Source organism: Cyanistes caeruleus, chromosome 2 (genome assembly GCF_971803275.1).
Source record: "Cyanistes caeruleus chromosome 2, bCyaCae1.hap1.1, whole genome shotgun sequence".
In the NCBI taxonomy this organism is placed as follows: Eukaryota; Metazoa; Chordata; class Aves; order Passeriformes; family Paridae; genus Cyanistes; species Cyanistes caeruleus.
The window spans coordinates 59,536,474-59,554,855 of record NC_141702.1 but is presented as its reverse complement, the minus strand read 5'-3'; the positions used below and the strand labels follow the sequence as shown (position 1 = coordinate 59,554,855).

General features: G+C 39.6%; 1 protein-coding gene across 6 annotated transcripts in view; it reads right to left on the bottom strand.

Moving 5' to 3' along the window:
* TIAM2 (TIAM Rac1 associated GEF 2) overlaps positions 1-18,382 on the bottom strand; it is a 166,614-nt gene that overhangs the window by 48,407 nt on the left and 99,825 nt on the right. For 3 of the 6 annotated variants that reach the window (XM_086877306.1, XM_086877305.1, XM_086877307.1), the window contains 8 exons: positions 16,325-16,510; positions 15,255-15,401; positions 11,754-11,816; positions 7,382-7,549; positions 4,595-4,696; positions 4,094-4,175; positions 3,088-3,180; positions 1,782-2,042 (listed from right to left, as the gene is read on the bottom strand). In XM_086877306.1, coding sequence (XP_086733432.1) covers positions 1,782-2,042; positions 3,088-3,180; positions 4,094-4,175; positions 4,595-4,696; positions 7,382-7,549; positions 11,754-11,816; positions 15,255-15,401; positions 16,325-16,510 — 1,102 coding nt within the window. The remainder of the gene's footprint in view (positions 1-1,781; positions 2,043-3,087; positions 3,181-4,093; positions 4,176-4,594; positions 4,697-7,381; positions 7,550-11,753; positions 11,817-15,254; positions 15,402-16,324; positions 16,511-18,382) is intronic. The other 3 variants (XM_086877308.1, XM_086877309.1, XM_086877310.1) reach the window with 1 other exon arrangement.

The window sequence follows — 18,382 nt, the reverse complement described above, 5'->3', positions numbered from 1 at the left end:
TTATCTATTAATTCAAAGTAATGCCATTTTCTTCTGTTTCCATTTGAACTGATCAGGTGATCAGACACTAAACACTGAATTGAATTAACATAAAAGTTCTTCTCACGAAGCTTAATTTAGAACTATTTGTTCCCTTTCAGAATAAAATAAATCTTCCTTAACTGCTTTTAAGCAGAAAAGCAAATATACTATGTCCCTTTATCCACTAGTGCTTAAAGTATAATACATACTACAGTAATTTCCTATTATAATGGAATATTTGCACAGGTTGCAAATTTATCCCTGAGGAATGAGGAATCTAGTGAGTGGACACATACATTTATTACACTGAATACTCAAGGTAATGCCGGCCTATGATATCAAGCCAACATGCTTGATGATAGCCCTGATATAATTATGTAATTAATTAGCTCTATCATAATTTTTGGTTTATGACACTAACTTTTATGTGCCACTAGTCAATTTAATGGCATTTTAAATTGAAATAAGGCCCCTGAGAGAGATGCTACTTACTGAATCACAAATCTTGTATTCAGATTTCTTTTAATTTCAAAAGATGACCTAATAAAATTGCTTTATAATTAAATCCATTCTAACAACTTCTCCTATGTGATTCTTTCTCCTCTCCCATTTTTAATTACGAAAAAAATTCCAATCAGAAAACACTTGCCATCGTAATTATATGCAAAAATCTGTGATCTCTTTTTGCATCTCTTGCTGCTCCCTTCACACAGCACTGCATCTTGGCTAGCTTTCCTGCAGAATTTTACTAGCATCCTCCAGAGGCAGAGCAACGAAATTGCACCTTTTACACTGAAAATCTTGTTAAATTTGCTTCTAACTTATTTGAAATATAGTCAAGGCGTGGGAGGAAAGGGGAGCAAAGCCCCACATACTTTCTATTTCAGACAGATATTCACAAGTGTTCTGATATCACAAAACGTGGTTCTCCAGTGAAGTAACATCAGATAAAGGAAGGGAAGGGAGTCCATGGCTCACCTCCACCCACAGTGGCAGAGCCCCTCTTTGTGCTACTTCCAGCTGAAAAGGCAACCCAGCAGTGGCCACTGGCACCTCCTTGGGGCTGGGGGGTCGTGACGACATCCAGGAGAGTTCCTTACCTCCTGGCACCTTCCCTGCCTGCTGCTCCTCACATGGCAACCCACCAGGATCTCACCTGACACTGTTAGGATACATCCTCCACCGGTGGGATTACACTGAGTAAGGAATATGAGCAGGTAGAAGCAGAACAATCCCCACAAAAGCTCCTTTCATAGGCTTTATTCTACACAGCAGCCGCTGTACCCAACCGGAGCACAAAATCCCTGGATGGGAGCAGAGCTCAATGACTCCTTTCTGAGGTGATGATGACATTGAAGATACCCCTAATGTATATGGTACATACATGTGGTACACACAGAAAGCATGGCAAACACAGAACAATGCTTCTGAAAGCCATCACAACATTTCAACCATTGGTGCCTGGGAAGTGGATGTGTTGGAGATACTCAAGATGACAAAGGACAGTTCAGAGAACACTTGATAATACTGGATGGTACAGACAAACAGATTAAAATATTATCATTTCCCTACAGATATAATCATATTCTGTTACATTTCTCTTCCCTAAAAAACAATAACAGACAGATATTGAGCACAAATGGAACTTAAACAGTTTGTACTTCAGTGTTTTTAAGGCAAGCACATAATTTTACTGAGTTTTAAAAAACAGTGGTATTCGAAGTGAGGTGAAAGTAATAGAATTATTGTCAATTTCTTACCATTTGCTGTGTTCTTTTTGAAGTTATCTAGAAACTCCTCCAGGAGCTGTGACTGGTTTGGAGGGGGCAACAAACTCTTTGGGTCCCTGGAAATGTCACCATCTGACCAGGACACACATAAGGGTTGCTGGGTCCCGCAATGGCTCATTCTCACTGTAAGCATTACACTTCTCTCTGAAAACAGTAACTCCATCTGCCTGAGATCAAGATCAGACACAGCCTCTCCATTTATGCTCAGGATTTCATTGCCTACTCGGAGCCCTGGCAGCATGTGAAAGCAAAGAAAAGAAAAAAAAGGTAACATAATATAAAAAGGGTCACAACCCAAACGTTATGCTGACTCGCCTTTTATCTTATTGGTTCGAATTCAAATAGCCTAATCCTACCACAAGTCCATTAGAACCAATGGGAGCTTTATTTGTGCTGCAATTGTACAGATTGACCTCATGCTTGCTTACTTTGATAGGTGCTACCCACGGTACAGCAATCAAGTTGGTTTTGTTTAAAGATGCTACAGAATTAGGTGGGTGGGAGAGCAGCACAGCTTTCAAGAAGATTAGAACAGAGGCACCTCTCACAACCAGATACCATCACTATACAGCACTATAACACATATTTCATCATCTGTGAAGAACAAGGCACTAGTCACACAGATCGGATTATTCATGCAAAGCTGCAACAACTAAGGATGGAGTTTTCATCAGCTTTTATATAAATCTAAACAGTGGCAAGTGCTGTCTTTCTAAGTCAGCAAAACCAAGTAGATATTACCATCAAGTAGCAAATGAGTATCTCTGTCTCCGTTTCTCTGGGGCTATTTTTCAGGGAGCAGAAGCCACGTGATCCCCACACGTGCCGATGAGGAGAGGCACAGTTTCTGAGCAGCACAGTGGGAAGGTGCTCACAGAAATGTATGCAGAAAACTATTCTGGGGAGGAAGGCTTTTTGCCAGCAAAAGTGGGAGCGATGGGTCATAGAAACTGATCAAGCCCATCAAGTTCCCTAGTGTGAGATGAACTTTCTCCAGTTCATTCCTCTGTGCAAAAGCACTCGGTTGGATGGCTGAACACAGACTTTGCCTCCAAGGGTGAACAAGAACTGTCCTCACTACACTGAAAGGATAAATCAGTTACTCTGTGTACCCTGTTTTTCTTACTATTGCGTACTCTCCATGGTCTTCAGGAAAGAAAACTCTGAACAGTAAAAGCCAAGAAACATTTCAGACAGCATTACTAAAGCTCTTTCAAGCTTCTGGACTTGAAAAATATAATGAACAATAGTTTTAAACACAAACAGGATACAATACCTTCCTTGTACGCCAGTCCATCAGGGAGAACATCACTTACGAAGATATGGGTGAGATGTTCATTTCCAGCAACTTGGGCTGTGACAGCAAAGCCTGAAGTAAAACAAGTTTAAATCAAATAAACTTTCTTGGGAATATTTCCCTTTTATTTCCTGTATTTAGTAGACTTTACATGAGAAGGCAAATACTTCTCATGAGAACACACCCATAGAGCATATAGAAATTATCACATGGGGATTGTTAAAATTAGTAAGACTTTTCAACTCCCAGAAAATGCCATGCTCTGCTGTAAAAAAAAAAATAAAAATATTACATTTAAAAAAATATATTTTCTACTTCAGCTCCATGACATTTTCATAACACAGCACAGCCCACCGTTACAGCAAGAGTTCTGCAGTGTCCATCAGGCATAGATGTGTATTAAACAATTCCAAAAACTGGAAGCCCAAACTATACTAGACTAGTGAGTGGGAAAGGCCAGAAAATAATAATTTAGAATTGACTCGCAGCTAAAGCACAGCACAAAGCTGCCTTACAAAGGTATCCTTGCAAGGTATGTAATTATTCCTAGGCATAACAACCTCCCACAGAGAAAAAGCCTGTCAGAATTAGTTCCAAAGTATATTTTTGACACTGTGCCAACAGAGCATCCCACTACAAAAAAAAAAAAAAAAAAAAAAAAAAAAAAAAAAAAAAAGGCAGACCTTGACCATTGCCTGACTGAGAGCATTTATATAATTTCTGGCACAGAAGGACAATCATTTTTCTGACAAGCCCATGCTTCAATATTTGGCCACTGTAGGAAAATTAGAAAGTGGACCCTTCCAAAACCTAAGAAATGCACTTGCCAGTGTAAAACAATCTGTTCAGGCCTTTGCTATAATGCCTCGAGTTCTTTGCAGACTCACACTTTGAGCTATCAAGGATGGCTCTATCTGCTCTCAGAAACAAAAAGAGAGAAAATAAGCAATGAGAAAAATAAAAAGAAGTGTTCCTGAGAGCTTACCATAATCACTTATGCTTTCGGTCTTTGTAAGATGAACATGATAAACATTTAACGGACAAATTTCTATTTCATCATACACCTGTTAGAAAAATAGCAGAAGTCATCAAATGATGAAAACTATTAAACCCCAGATAGAGCATGAGAAACAAGCACAATATTCTTTACATCAACACTTGCTGTCATTACATAGAGAACTGTGTTACTGTGTAAGCATCACTGCTGTGAGTGGGACTAAAGCTAAAGACCAAAATCCATCCTGGATGGGTAAAGCTGACACTTTACTTTTGTACTAAAAGCCTCATTCAAATCTTCAAACATTTCTTGAAGAAAGTGCTTGCAGCACCTAACCACTCAAAACTGTGAACCAGAATGACAGAATGCAGTCTTAGAACAGCTTTAAGACCTTATTTTTAGATCTAAATGCCACATATTTGTAGGTGATAACTCAACTGCAGCTACAGATATCACAAAACTTTATCTAAAAGGAGTCACACTTTCCTGGTCTACTATGTATTCATATGGTTCAGGAGCACAATACTCAGTATTTTCATCAACCAGTCTTCTGAGTTGTAGGCCATAGTGTCTTGGCTCCAGCTGTTTCATCTAAAGAAGAAAAAGAATGGAGTTTGGAATTTGTTATTTATTTCCAGAATCCTAAAAGACAGAGAAGTGACACACACACAAAGCTTCTAAAATCATGCAAAAGCAATCTCAAAAAGTAATTTTCTACCTATTTTTGTAGCATAAACAAAGCTAGATGCATTGCTTAAAATATAAGGTTACAGTGCTATTTCCATTTTGCCTTACGATCCTCCCAAATCCTTTCATAAACACCATGTCTTGGCTATTAGATTAGCTGAGCACTAATATATGTTTCCAAAGATATCTCAACACTCTTCTGTCCCTTTGAACTGAACACTCACCACTTTTTCTACGACCACTTCTAAGGATTCAGTTCTGCTCAGCAGCTTTTGCTTCTGATGTAGAAAATGTGCATGCATGTATGGGCAGTTAGGAGAGGGGATGGGATGGCAACCAGGTTCCCTAAGGGTTTGCCTTTATTAGAGTTTATTTTTATTGCTGGGTTTCATTTGTGATCAGAGAGCTTCCCCTATTTTTTTATTTTTTTTTTAACACATGAGGTCAAAGCAAAGATCCTGTCTCAACAGGAAGCCAAAGGGAAATAGGGATTTTCCCAAAGGATATTAGCCTGAAAGTGCTGAGCCCCTGCTGAGAGGCTCTTAAAAAATCAGGATACCAGTGAGACCATGGCACAAAACATGGCATTTTAGCATATTAACAGACTAACAATTCTAAAACAGGAGGAAGCAACATTTCCAAAAGAAGAGGACTGACAGCCTCACTGAGGGTTATTTAACCCCTTTAATGCATCTCAACATCTTACAAAATCTAACTCTATTGAATAACTGGTAATTAACATTTTATTACATGCTGCAGTTTACATGTTACTTGTGTTCTGTATCCTCAAAAATTGAATGCAAATGCACAAGTTTTTTTGTATGCGCTATCCAAAAACCTCAGACAGAAAACAGAAATGAGAAAAGTATAAGCCTCATAAAGCATGGATGAAGGGGAAAAATAAAACCTTAACAAGTCTTCTGAACTTCAGCCTTATCCACATACCATTCAAACATTTTCTGTTAAGAAGAAAGATTCCTTACACTCACCAGAGCAGAATGAAAATGTAAGAAGGAAAAGAACCAGGATAGATGAGCAGAAAGTATTCAGCATTAGAGAATGCTTATGAAAAGCTTTACACACAGAATAGAAAGACAAAATAAAACAGAAAAACATTTAAGAAAAAAATCAAGGAATTTAGAACTAAATTTTCATGCGATACAGACAATGAAAATTAAAAGCCAGCTTTACAATTACAAGTATTTTGGAATGATAGAGTAAGAGAGGTAAGGAATTTCCTTTTTAAGGATTTTTTAATTCTACTTTTACAAATTTTATTTCCCCCTTTAGGGGTCTCGCATGTTCTGGCTCTTCCGTGCCACCTACTGGCTACTGTGGTGTGTCACACAATCCCTTCGGCCTGACGGGGAACAACCAAGTTTTTAGAAGTAATGCCAAACATTAAACATTTTCTCAAGGATTCAGTCTCCACCAGGAGAAGATAATTTCTTCTTAACGATGCCCTGGAAAGTTGCCTAATTCAGAGCACTTATTTTGATTTTAAAAATTATATTTTACTCTGGATTGTTAAAAGTTTTTCTTCTTTTTTTTTTTTTTCCCCACCCAGTATTAGCACGTGAAAAGAGCCATTAAATTGGGCCCTTTCCTCCATTAAAGCTTCAAAATTCATTAACTTCAAGCCAGTTCAATGAGTTCACATGGAAATTCACCGTAACCTATGCCAAAAGCCACAGCTGGATCTTGTCTGGCACAGGACTCCTTTTTTTCCTGTTTTTCCCCTTGTGAAGTAAATAAAATATATTTACCAGTTGGCCAGAAAACAGAACTGGGGGTAAAGACCTATTTTTCCCAAAAAGCTGTATTTAGCATAATTTAAGAGACTTGCATTGTGAAGTTGTAGAGCTAAGCTCAAGCAACTGAGATGTATGGAGGCAGAAATGTTAGGTATATTACGATGGTCCAGAGGTGCTGCTGTTTTTTCTGTAGCTAAAACCGGTATTTCTATTTTACCTTCAACCTGTGACTCGGTTTTCTGTTCCATGATCTACAGCAATCCCTCTCAAACTGCCAGTACTGACTTTCACAAGAGAATTCACTCTTTGAAATTCACAAACTGAGTTTGTATTTAATTAAAAGCTTAAAAATGTCCTTTCAGAAGCAAACCTATATGATAGTGTTTGTCACAGCAGTCTTAAATGTCTTAATCTCCTGGCTCTAACTCAACCAGTCCCTTCTGCTCCTCTGTGGTTAATTTGCACAGAACAACTGGGTTTGCTGCAAGGACAGAACAGAGTGGACATGTGCTGAAACTCCCCAGGGCTGATTCCCCTGTCACTGCTCTTGAAGTACTCCCTGTGTGCTGTCTCCAGCAACACTTTTTGAAACCCTTTCCACAACCCTGCTGCCTTGACTACAGCATATAAAAACCACAACTAAGGAAAGAGAGCAAAGTGCCTTGAGACAGTGATGCTTGTTATGTGTTATTAGTATTATATATTATGTCTTTATTATTATATATCATGATAATCTTATCACGGTTTCCCCTATTTGCGCATCCACTGATTTACTGTCTTCCTTCTCGAGTCCACAGCTACTTACAAGGTGAAATTGTGCATGAAAAATAAGTACCTTGCACGCCAAAGACAAAACATCCTCCACCCTGTGCTCTGGCTTGAGTGTCAGCGCCACTGCTTGGCCATCACAGAAATGAACGTAAGTCTGTGTTTCCCAAGCATTCTCCTTCTGGATGCTCTCTGGCACTGAGCAGTAGACATTCAAAAAATCGTCAACTTGCTGCTGGAAACAAGAGAGGAAGGTATAACATATGCAGATGTTGAAAAACAAATCAAAACAGTGCAATTACATTAGAAGTTTGCAGTGGCTATGAATTCAAAAACAGCGTTGTGTATTTTCTCCACGGCAAGCCAGGGAAAGAGTTCTGATACCTGCACCCATTCACTATCGAAGACCTGATTTTCTAAAGCACAGATTGAACTTGCTGTGCTTTCCCATAAAGGGAAATTCATGCCTTTATCTCATACTAATCATCCATTTAACTGATTGTAGGAATATGTAGCTACCTGGTATTATATCACAGTGGAAATCAATTTTTAAGAAGAACTGGCAACTGCAATTTTACCTAACCTATACAGGTAAAATAACTCTGTATATAAATAAATAAGTACATTAATAAATAAATAAAGTTGGTGTCATTTTGACAGAGTATGACAACAAAATTCCAGCAGAGAGCACTGCGGAGCAAGACTACACATAACAAAATAAAGGACTAAAGGAATAAAGTGCTCCTATTCTATTTACAGTTTGAGAACATGGTGTTTCATTGGCAGCAGAGGGTATTTGCCTGTTTACCATTTTGCTCCACATCATCAGTCCTAAATAAATTCCCTTTTTCACTCTGCACTTTCACACTTTCTCCTGTACTGCACTTCAGGCTGCATGTTTCAAAGGAAGCCACACAAAGAGAGGACAAACACCAAGAGCTGTTCAGATCTGGAGTTTCACATATTATTTGGGTCATCCTATTCAGCACATCCCTTAATTACCTATATCAAGGCATTTAATTTTATGCAGATGGGGTCCCTTGATTCCCCACACAGTCACTTGGAAGAGACAATAACTCCACAGAGTGGCAAGACACCCAAGGCATATCTTAAGCTATCCAAAGCTGTTCTCAGGAGTCCTTGCTTTTTGTTAGTATTTTTTGTTTGATTGTTGGGCTAGGGGGGATTTGTTGCCTACATAAAGACCCTTGATTACACAATTCTGCCCCCTCTCCACTGGGACACAAGCCCAGGGGTGCATCACAATTAAAAGCTGCTATAAAAGCTGCACAGGGACTCTTTCCCTTGCTTCAGGCATGAAAGTAATTGACAACAATCTGTCAGTAGCGACAGAGAGACTGATATTATTTTCTTTTTGCAAATAACAACTGTGGCTGTGAAAACAATGATGCAAGCAATCCTATCCAGGTAATTACCAAACAATGCAGAAATTCAAGTTACAGACAACCCAGATTGTGGCATAGTAATAATGTGATGCCAGAATAACACACTGGTTTGGTGGAATAATATTAATGAAGTAAGCCAATTCATTAATCTTGCCTGTCTCACTCAACCATCCCTTTTAACTAGTTGAACATGAAATTTCAGTTAACACAGGTGATGGAAATCCTACTGAAATCCATCAGCTTGTACATAACAGGAGTTGTGTTCTGCTACTGCACTTAAGGCGGTGTTGAAATTACACCAGGTGAAGTGTGACCTTGGTGGCTGTAGGTACAGCCTGCTCCTAAAGCTGGTGTTGTTGAAGAAGATAATTCCTGTGGAACTGTAGTCCTCTCAGCACTAAATCAACTGCCTGAGAATGAAGCCTGACCTACCTCCACAGTGTAAATAAGTGTAAACAGAAAGGAGAAAGGGGGCAAGGCATGAAGGCTGAGAGAGATTAGCACAAATGAGTCAGGCTGAATTTTCCTGGTGGCTTCCTCCAGGGAAAACCAATGCTATGCTTGCCTCAGCAAGGGAGGTTTGCAACTGCTACGATGGTTTATTGCCCTGCAACACTAGCACTTCAAATCTGTGCAACTGAAATAAATCTCACTATTGCCAGAGATGAAAAAAAATCCTTAACCTCATATCATAGAGGAGTAAGGTGATGAGAAATAGGTTCAAGGCCACCTTTTGATGTAAGATCTGCAGCCAGCCAACGTGAGCTACATCCTTTCCTTGCCATGCACACTGATGCTCAAGCATGCAATTTGAGATAAACTTCCCTCTGTTATTAAACATGACTGTGTTCCTTAACTGCAGTCAAGGAACCGTTGCTTCATACACATTTTCCGTCTCAGAAAATCTGACATGAAAAGAGATTTTTTTTCCTGTTATGCCTGCAGTGACCAATTCCACAATAGTTCATTCATTCATTGCCACATGAAGTTATAACAACCCATCCAATTTTCCAGAAAGAGGCGCCAGGATTTGCAGACTGTCACATGTTGTGCCACAGGGCTGCTGCAGGACCAATAGGTTACTTCATAATTTCCTCCCACTATTTGCCTCTGCTTTTATCATCCTTTTCAGGGAAAATACAGCTTCCCTGGCAGACTTCACTATTTGTCATTCGCTACCCTCCACAGGCAGCATTTCATAAAGGTTTGGATGCTGTTTTTGTTTTTTCATTTTAAATCAGCCAGTGAAACCAGGCTGATGCCAGAGTAACGGTTTTCAAAGTTATGATGAATCATTTCTGAGTTGTCGTATGATTCACCAAAATGTCAAGATCTTAAAAATGCCCACACTGTATTTAATACCCATTGAAAAAAGGGTTCAGAAATAGGCTTGAAATAATAAGGAAGAAAATGTTTTTCTAGCGCCAGAGCTCTGCTCAGCATCTAAATTGTGTGGGTTTTTCTAGTCTTGAAAGACAGCCCTGCTAAATTTTTAAATCCTGGCCCAAACCTGCAGCCACATTAACCTCTGATGGTCCCCCTCTACCTGAAACAGGAACAGGGAACAGGGCTGTGAGCCCCTGCCTGAGTTTGGAGAAGGCTGCTTTATCTAGAGCTGGGACAAGAAGACAGACCTTGTCTTTTTGCTGACACTTCACCAAAGAGAGAGCATTTCATTCTGCTTGCTCCCTAGAGCCTTCAAAACATTTCTCTGTCTCCTCAGAAGGGTTCAGGAGGAGTAAATACTCCTGTTAGGCCAGAGGACAGGAGAACCACAGCAGACCCTGTAGTATAAGGCAGCTCCATCAACCTCCCGTCCCCAAGAGGGTTGGCATCCAACAGAGGGACTGGTGTCACAGCCCTTCAGGACAAACCTTCAGGGGCTGTGCCCAAGAGCTTTGGTCACTTCTCATGTGGCAAACCTTTCCACACTTTAGCATGTTTGAACAGGAATGAATTGTGTTTGCTGTCTCTGAGATGGGACATGGATGCCATCTCACACCACACACTATGGTACATTCTGGAGGACTTTGTTAAGTGTTCTCTCCAGGCATTGATTTCAACCCCAAAATTACAATTTATTTTGAAAACAGAGGAATGATTTGTTTTAAATGCTTTCCCACTCCAAGAAATAGCAGGCAAGTGGCCAAGTAACAAAGGGAATTCAGGTATTTCAATCCAATTTTTCAAAGAACAGACAAAATGTCAAGATACTTTCAGAAGGCAAAACGGTGTTACAGGATTACAGCATAGCTGCTGTCAGTGGGAGAAGTCCTTCCAGACCAGGGGATGGCAACACTTTGCCCCATGGAGGTTGAAGGAATGGAGAAGGACCATGACGGAGGCCAGGCAGGGAAAAGCAGCTGATTTCCTCCTGGGCATCAGAGAACACAAATCACAGCTATTTACTGTGTAATGCAGATGAGGGATGCTCCATCCTTCTCCTTTACTTGGGCAATCTCCAGCTTTACAATAAATCTCACTTCTCTGATGGGATGGTCCACAGACTTTACATAGATTTTATTGCCTTAAAACTCAAAATACAAAGGTTCTGTTGAAGCAGAAAAGTATACCTTGGGTTGCATCCCATCCCTGGAAACAATCAAGGTCAGACTGGACGGGACTCTGAGCAGCCTGATCTAGTTGAAGATTTTCGTGTTTATTGCAGAGGGTTGGACCAGACAACCTATGAAGTTCTCTTCCAGTCCAAACCATCCTATGATTTGCCACACTGTGAAGGATGCTTTCAAACAAGCTCGGCCCCAACTCTCTCACAGTCTACAGACTGTGTGCATTAGTGTGTGAAGAAGCTTCTAGGGGTTTGGTTTGGTTTTGTTTTTTAAAGCTTACCATGAATGCTCAGAAACTTACATTAAAGTGGTTTCATTAGCAGAGTTATAATCCTGTCACCTAACAATAAATACATTTTTGAACCTCTTTAGGGTCTCTGAACCAGCCCTGCCGTTACCTTAGAGAAACACATTCAAGAATTCAAAGACATGGTGATACAGAATGAGAACAGGCATATCCTACCTCAGCAGAGTTGGCTGAATTCTGCACACCAGCAAATCCATGCCCTCCTGCTGAATCAAAAACCTATTGAAAACATCACAGATAAATAAGGAGATTGAACAAATAAACACCTTTACTTCTTATCTGTTTTGGTTAAATCCATTGAAAAAAAACCCCAAAAAAACCAACTAAATTAAGGAATATATATCAACCTGCTAAACCCCGGGGATCTTTTTGTACTTTTTATTGCTTTATTCTGACTAGAAGTAATAAAGAAATACAGCTCTCTCCATATAAAGAAAACATATGCAGATTTTCTGTTTTAAGCTATTTGCACACTCAGATTCAAATACATATAAAACATGTCCTTGTTTTTCCCTATCTACTATTTAGTAATAAGATTAAAGTAATTTACCTTCAAATCATACACCACACTGGAATTCTAAATTTTACCCTTCAGGATACAGTTAGGGAGAGCTACAAATCTCATCATGACTTCAAGGGACTATTTCAATTCATTGTTGCTGGTTTCTAACACCTCCTACCCTAAAGTTTTTCATCTTTTCTAACCAGTTTTCTTGGCACAATAGATTGAAACTTTTAGCTTAGCTTTAAAGCCATAGTTGATCCAAACCCCACACTATTAAGTAATTTAAGTAGCTGACTACTGTGTCTGCTTTGGAAGTGATGAAGGCAGGACCTGAGATGTACATTGCTCACATGCTTCAGAAATTTAACTATTGGTATCTCACAAAGGTGCTAAGCTGATTAATTTTATTTTTTTTTAATCCAATAAATGGCTATGGATGCAGATATTTTGGTGATCAGGCTGGTGCAAACACAAGGATAGAACTATACATTTTATATATGACATTGAGATTTGCAAGTAATAAAATTACCCTCCTAACCTGCAAATTTAAAACCCTTTTTTCTAACTCCTTCTACAGTCAATAAATTAGGACAATATCAGACTTACAGATGAGCTTTTTGGAGGGTTCTGGTATTAGCAAAAGCTTTTCAGATAATCCAAGACAATCAAAAACTCTCTCTAGATTTCATACTAAATACAGTTTCTGCCAATGCAAATAAAGGGTACCACTTCTGAACTTCCTGATCTCACCCACAGATGTAATCAAAGTATTTTATTGCTTATGATTTGTCAAAACAATTCACCATTTAGACATAAGAAAGCAGATAAGCATTTAAGAATCTGAGGATAATGTGAGCCTAGACATCCCCCATCTGCTACAGTGCAGTTTTATTAACTGATTTGTAGAAGATTGAGGCACTTCATTAATGTTTACAAAAGCTTCCCAGCACAGAAACTCTGAACATTTTTATTAATGCCATAAAAATAAACAAGATAAAATTAAAAACTTCTCTGACACAATGATGTTCAAGAATATACCATCTGATGTTGAAACTAGGGTGCTGTAGATTAAAACATACCAGCTACAGTCAAGTGAACTTAAATCAGAAGATTTAAGAAAGCAAGACTTTTTTTTAATCTATTGTTTGACAGAAACATCTCAACACAATGAGCAGAGAAGTAACTTCCACTTCTCTGCTTAACCCAGTTGGATGAAAGAAACAAGAAAGCTATCTTCAGGCCTATTTTGATTTTGATATAGAATTGTGTGCATCTACACAAGTCTGATAAAGGATGTGGCTCTCTTTCCAGCCACCTTCTAGGTTCACGGGTCAGTTTTCAAGCCATGCCCATAAAAATTCCTCACTTTCATAGACAACACTCAGCATTTACATTTCCTTACTTGTATTGCAGGATGCTTTATTACAAAAAGAAAAAATATCAAGAACCCCAACTTGTCAATGAAAACATTTTGGTTTGGAAGAAGAAGGGTAAAGACCCATTGGGGACACCTCTGCCTGCGATGGGCCTTTGCTCAGAAGAGCACTGGGAGGGCAGCAGGAGCCTACTCTCCTTGCCACAGATATAAGATTCCCTGTCCCTGAGCTCCACAGAATCCCCTTCACGGGCTATAAAGCACACGAGAAGACATATTACCCAGTTAAAAACAGCGCAAGGTGTCAGGTCTGCTGGGAACAGAGCTAAAGGGCATAGCATTCCTTCCCTCAGAGCTCATATTAATAAAGAAATAGAGATGCAGGACTCCCAGACCAGGCTGCTGCTGGGGAACACAGGGGAAGTTATGTGAAAAGGATGACCTAGGGAAAACTCCTCCTTTAGTTCCTCCTTTTCTAAGACAGACTTGAGTTTTATTAATAAATTTCAGCATGCTAACACACCTTGATCAATATGCTAAAATGTGTAGCAAGCAGAAGCTTAATGCCAATGATATTTACCTATTAAAAATACAAACCACTAGATCAGAAAACCCTGATGTGTTATTTTGCAACACCCAATCTGTTGGATCAGCTCTGCATGTATTGCAGGACATGTACAAATAGGCTTATTTCAATATTCTGCAACAGACTACCAGACATGCAAGAACAGCCAATTTTCAAGTGCTGATTTTGTGACTAATAGAATCAAGGGCCAGGGAACAAGAAGAACTAAGTTGCCTAATTAAAAATGCACAAAATACTGCTTTGCAGGAGCAACAACAGACATGGCAGAGGCTACTGAAAACAGTAGTGTTCTGAGTGCATCTCTGTAACTTCTGCCTCACTGTCGGGAAGTGTCTCTGTTCTTATTTACCTCTTTTTTCAGGGAAAAGGCAGCAAACTTTTGTTTTGCATATAACTGAGCTTTTATTGAGAAAGCACAGACTCCTGAAGTATGGAGCTTGCACTAAATGTAAGCATGAACCACGAGTTCCACAAAGAGAAAAAGCCGCTGTGGTTTCATCAGCAATGCATGCCTCCAGTGGGGGCACACATCAGCACAGTCGCTCTCCCAAGAGCCAGCCTGACCCTGCACACCAAACCTGTGCCAAGTCTTCAGTAAACTAGTCTGACATTGTCAGCTGTCTATACTGACAGCTGACTCCCTGCATGACAGCAGTCTTCTCCTGGTGGCTAAAAGGTAGTTCCAGAAGTGTGTGTTGCTTTATTTTTAAGAGGCCATGCCAAAGATGCCTGTCTTCGCACAGTCTCTTTTTCCCTTGAAGACTCACCTATGTCATTCTATATTGAATTGCAACAATGCTTCAGAGTCCCAGTCACAAACAAGCACACACTGTATGAAGGACAGTGCATAGAGGCTATCTTGAAAAAAACCCTACTTCCAAACAGTTTGAAATGTGCCAGAAGGGAAATTTTGTTATAAATTCCAACCTGATATTCTTATGTTGACAATAATTAAATTACAGGGTCACAAGCTTTCATTTAGCAATCGTATTTAGCACAAAAATAAAACCCCAAACTAGACATATAATCTTCACAGGTGATGACCCCATTGCAAGTTTGCCACACCTACTGAAACCTTGGATGCAGGTTTGATGGACAAATGTCTTCTACCCTGTGCACCAACAGCACTTTCCAGGATGAGCCCCAGGAGAAACAAGCCATTCTATGCTACACCCAGCAAATAAGATCTACCTGAGTAATGGAAGGTCGCTTTTCTTTTCCTTTTCTTGCCAACGTGTCCAGTCCTTTTAGAGAAGAAAATAAACCCTTCTTATTTCGAACCCTCTGTGACAGAGACAGGGTACGTTTCCTGAGAGCAGCTTCATCCCTGGAGCAGATCTATTGAAACACAGAGACAGACCCTCCTGTATCACTTTCATAACAGCAAAATACTGACAGTTACTTCAACCTGAGGCATCAAATGAGGGTTGCTCCAGTTCATTTCGGTGTAATGTGCCAAAGTGCAGGGACAATGTTTTAAACTTCCAGCAGTGATGCTTGTTTCAGTATTCCAGCGGCATGGAATACACACAGGGCAAAATCAGAAGCCATAGGAAGGGAGAATCTGACAAAATATTGCTCTGTAAAAAAAAAGCTAATGAAAAGGCTCTGAAGAAGAATGATAATCTATCTGTCTAGAGGAAGACAGACTCTCCAAATTGCCAAACATAGGAGATAAATGCTATGGCATTGAGTTATTAATAAGGAATGGTACAAACCACATAGATAAAAACAGTGGCAGAGAGGAACACATTCCCTGACAGGTCTTTCAGTACTACTCCTAGACTTCACATGCAGCAGATGTGGTCTAGTCCTCTCTGCCAAGATCAGCCTTGCAGCCCTGCCAAGGTCAAAGAGCAGAGGTGAACCTGTTACTGCTGTACTTCCCTCGAAGCTGACGGGGTGACAACAGGTTGTCACAGCAGCTAGGGATCTCATTCTTCTTCAGAAACACAGCCCACAGTTCTTAAAAAAAGTGACATTTAATTCTGAATTGTCTCTAGCTTTAGCCAATTCTAAGAATACTTCCTTTTTAGGAGGGACTCCAAATCTGGAGTCCTCTGGGGGGAAAAAAAGTCATTACCATATCCCTGTAGAAGAAAATGTATATGCAATAAAGGAGCAGGCAGAGAGGGTGAGAAGGGTACAGAGCTGCCTGACCAATGCATGTGGGTGCAGCCATGTATTATCCCAGCACAATTCCATGTCTAAGCACATGGTGTATTTGCGTAATACACCCATGAAAGTGCATTCAGACTTACCAGTGCATGGAAGGATGAGACAGAGAAAATGCCGAGCCTTCCCAGGGCCAATTTTGAAGGACGACTGGCAGCAGCCAAAAGGCTCTTTGGGTTTGGGAGCTCCCCACCTTGCAAACTGGATAGGTAACATCGCATTCGGAAAAGGTCCATGTTAAATTTTTCCAGGTTCTGTTCCCATTGCTGGATCTGTTTGGATATAAAAAGGGACAATTAAATGGGGGAAAAATGTCTTTGTGGGCTGCACTGAAAATTTGAGTGCTTCCCCATAGTAAATTGCTTTCATCTGGTAGTATATGAATTAGATTAGTTATTCCCTGCCAAAACACATTCAGTCATATTGTGTTACATCAACCCAAAAGATGACTTGAAATAAAACAAAGCTGGTGGTCTTAAACACATACTGACAAGATGAACATACCATGAACTTTGGGTAGTTTGATAGCCACAAAAGCAGTTACATAAAAGCACAACCCTGTGCTTCACAAAGGCTTGCTTTTTTTTCTTTCTTTCTTCCCTCCCACCACCCCCTTCTTTTTGAAAATTAGTCTTGGTTTTTTTTAGCTGAGATTGTGTAGCTGGCTGTCTGAAAGCAAAGTAGCAAACAGCTACTCTAACACACTGTGCAAAGCAAAATAGCTACAGTGGAAGGTTCTCTTCATTCTTTACTACCATCCTATGGTCCCCCTAACTGTAAACAGGAGATAATACTGTGGCTCTTGCTCTGACTAATAGGGTAATATATGATTGCACCCAGGCAAACTGCAAAAAAACATCTAAACAGACCCAATTCAAACCACTGTACAAAAAGCAGGAATGTAAATACACAATTCTTAAAATGTATCTAGCACAGGTACTTGAAGATGTAACAACTTAATCCAGTTTCAATGTAAAATTAGGAAAGTGAAGACTCAAATATTTTCAGAGACCGAAAAAAGCTCTGAATCAAGGTTTAGATGACAGATTTTAAGTATTTGTGTAGATAAGCACTCATTTAAACAAACATTTTCACACTCATTTAAAACATACACACGTATTTGAACACATATTCTTATGCACTGCACCAAAGTCAAATTTTACTCTCCATTTCCCCAACTTACATACTTGCAGCCAAAACGTGCCCTGCAGATTGTACAAATAATATACAGCATACAGTAATACTTATAGGTAGTACAAATGAAAGAGGCAGCAAGCACACTGATAAATGAGAAGGCAGAAAAGGCATCAGGTCAAGGTACACCAAAATCATATACTGACAGCTGTTCATATCCCCTGACAGCACTGATCTTCCAGTGCCAGCTCCAGTCACTGCACACTGCCTGTTCAACAGGTAGTTTAGGGCTGTGGAGAAAGTTCAGCACATTTTCTCTAACAAGCATTGGCTTCATACCTTTTTCTGTCCCCACGTGCACAGGACAATATCACCTCACTCTAAGATTAACCAAGGCTGGGACAAGCACCTTTGTGACTCAGGAAACAAGCTGACAAATATAAAAACCTCAGGTGGACTATGCCCTTTAGGCTCATTTAGAAGCAAAATCAGTTCAGTTTCCTTATAATGCTGCCAAATATTTCAAGAATTAAACAAGTATTCTGCCACTTTACTTCCAAGAATGAAGAAGTAAGCAAAGAGAGGGCAAAACAGGCCCTGTTAACAAAATGGTGCTAAGATTTGTGCTACAACAGATAGAGACCCCACCCAGTCCAGCTTCCTTACACATGTGCTCACAAATTGTGGCATTGTAAATGTAAATCTTATTTGGTGAGTAGGGTGAAGAAATGGAAGACAATATACCACTTTGTACAGGTGAATGAATGTAAAATTGTAATTTACAGTACACTTAAAAAATCTTTCAAAGCATGAGTATTAAAAGCAAAAGAAGAATTTACAAAAGTTTATCATGAGATCAATTCTCAGAAGTCTAGTGAAAATGGACTACATTTACACATAACGAAGATGCCTTGTCTAATCTCTCATCACAGACCTTTGAAACACGCATCCTCTGCACTCCAGAAAGAATAATCTTTCTTTTACTTGGGTTTATTTGATCATTTCTCCCC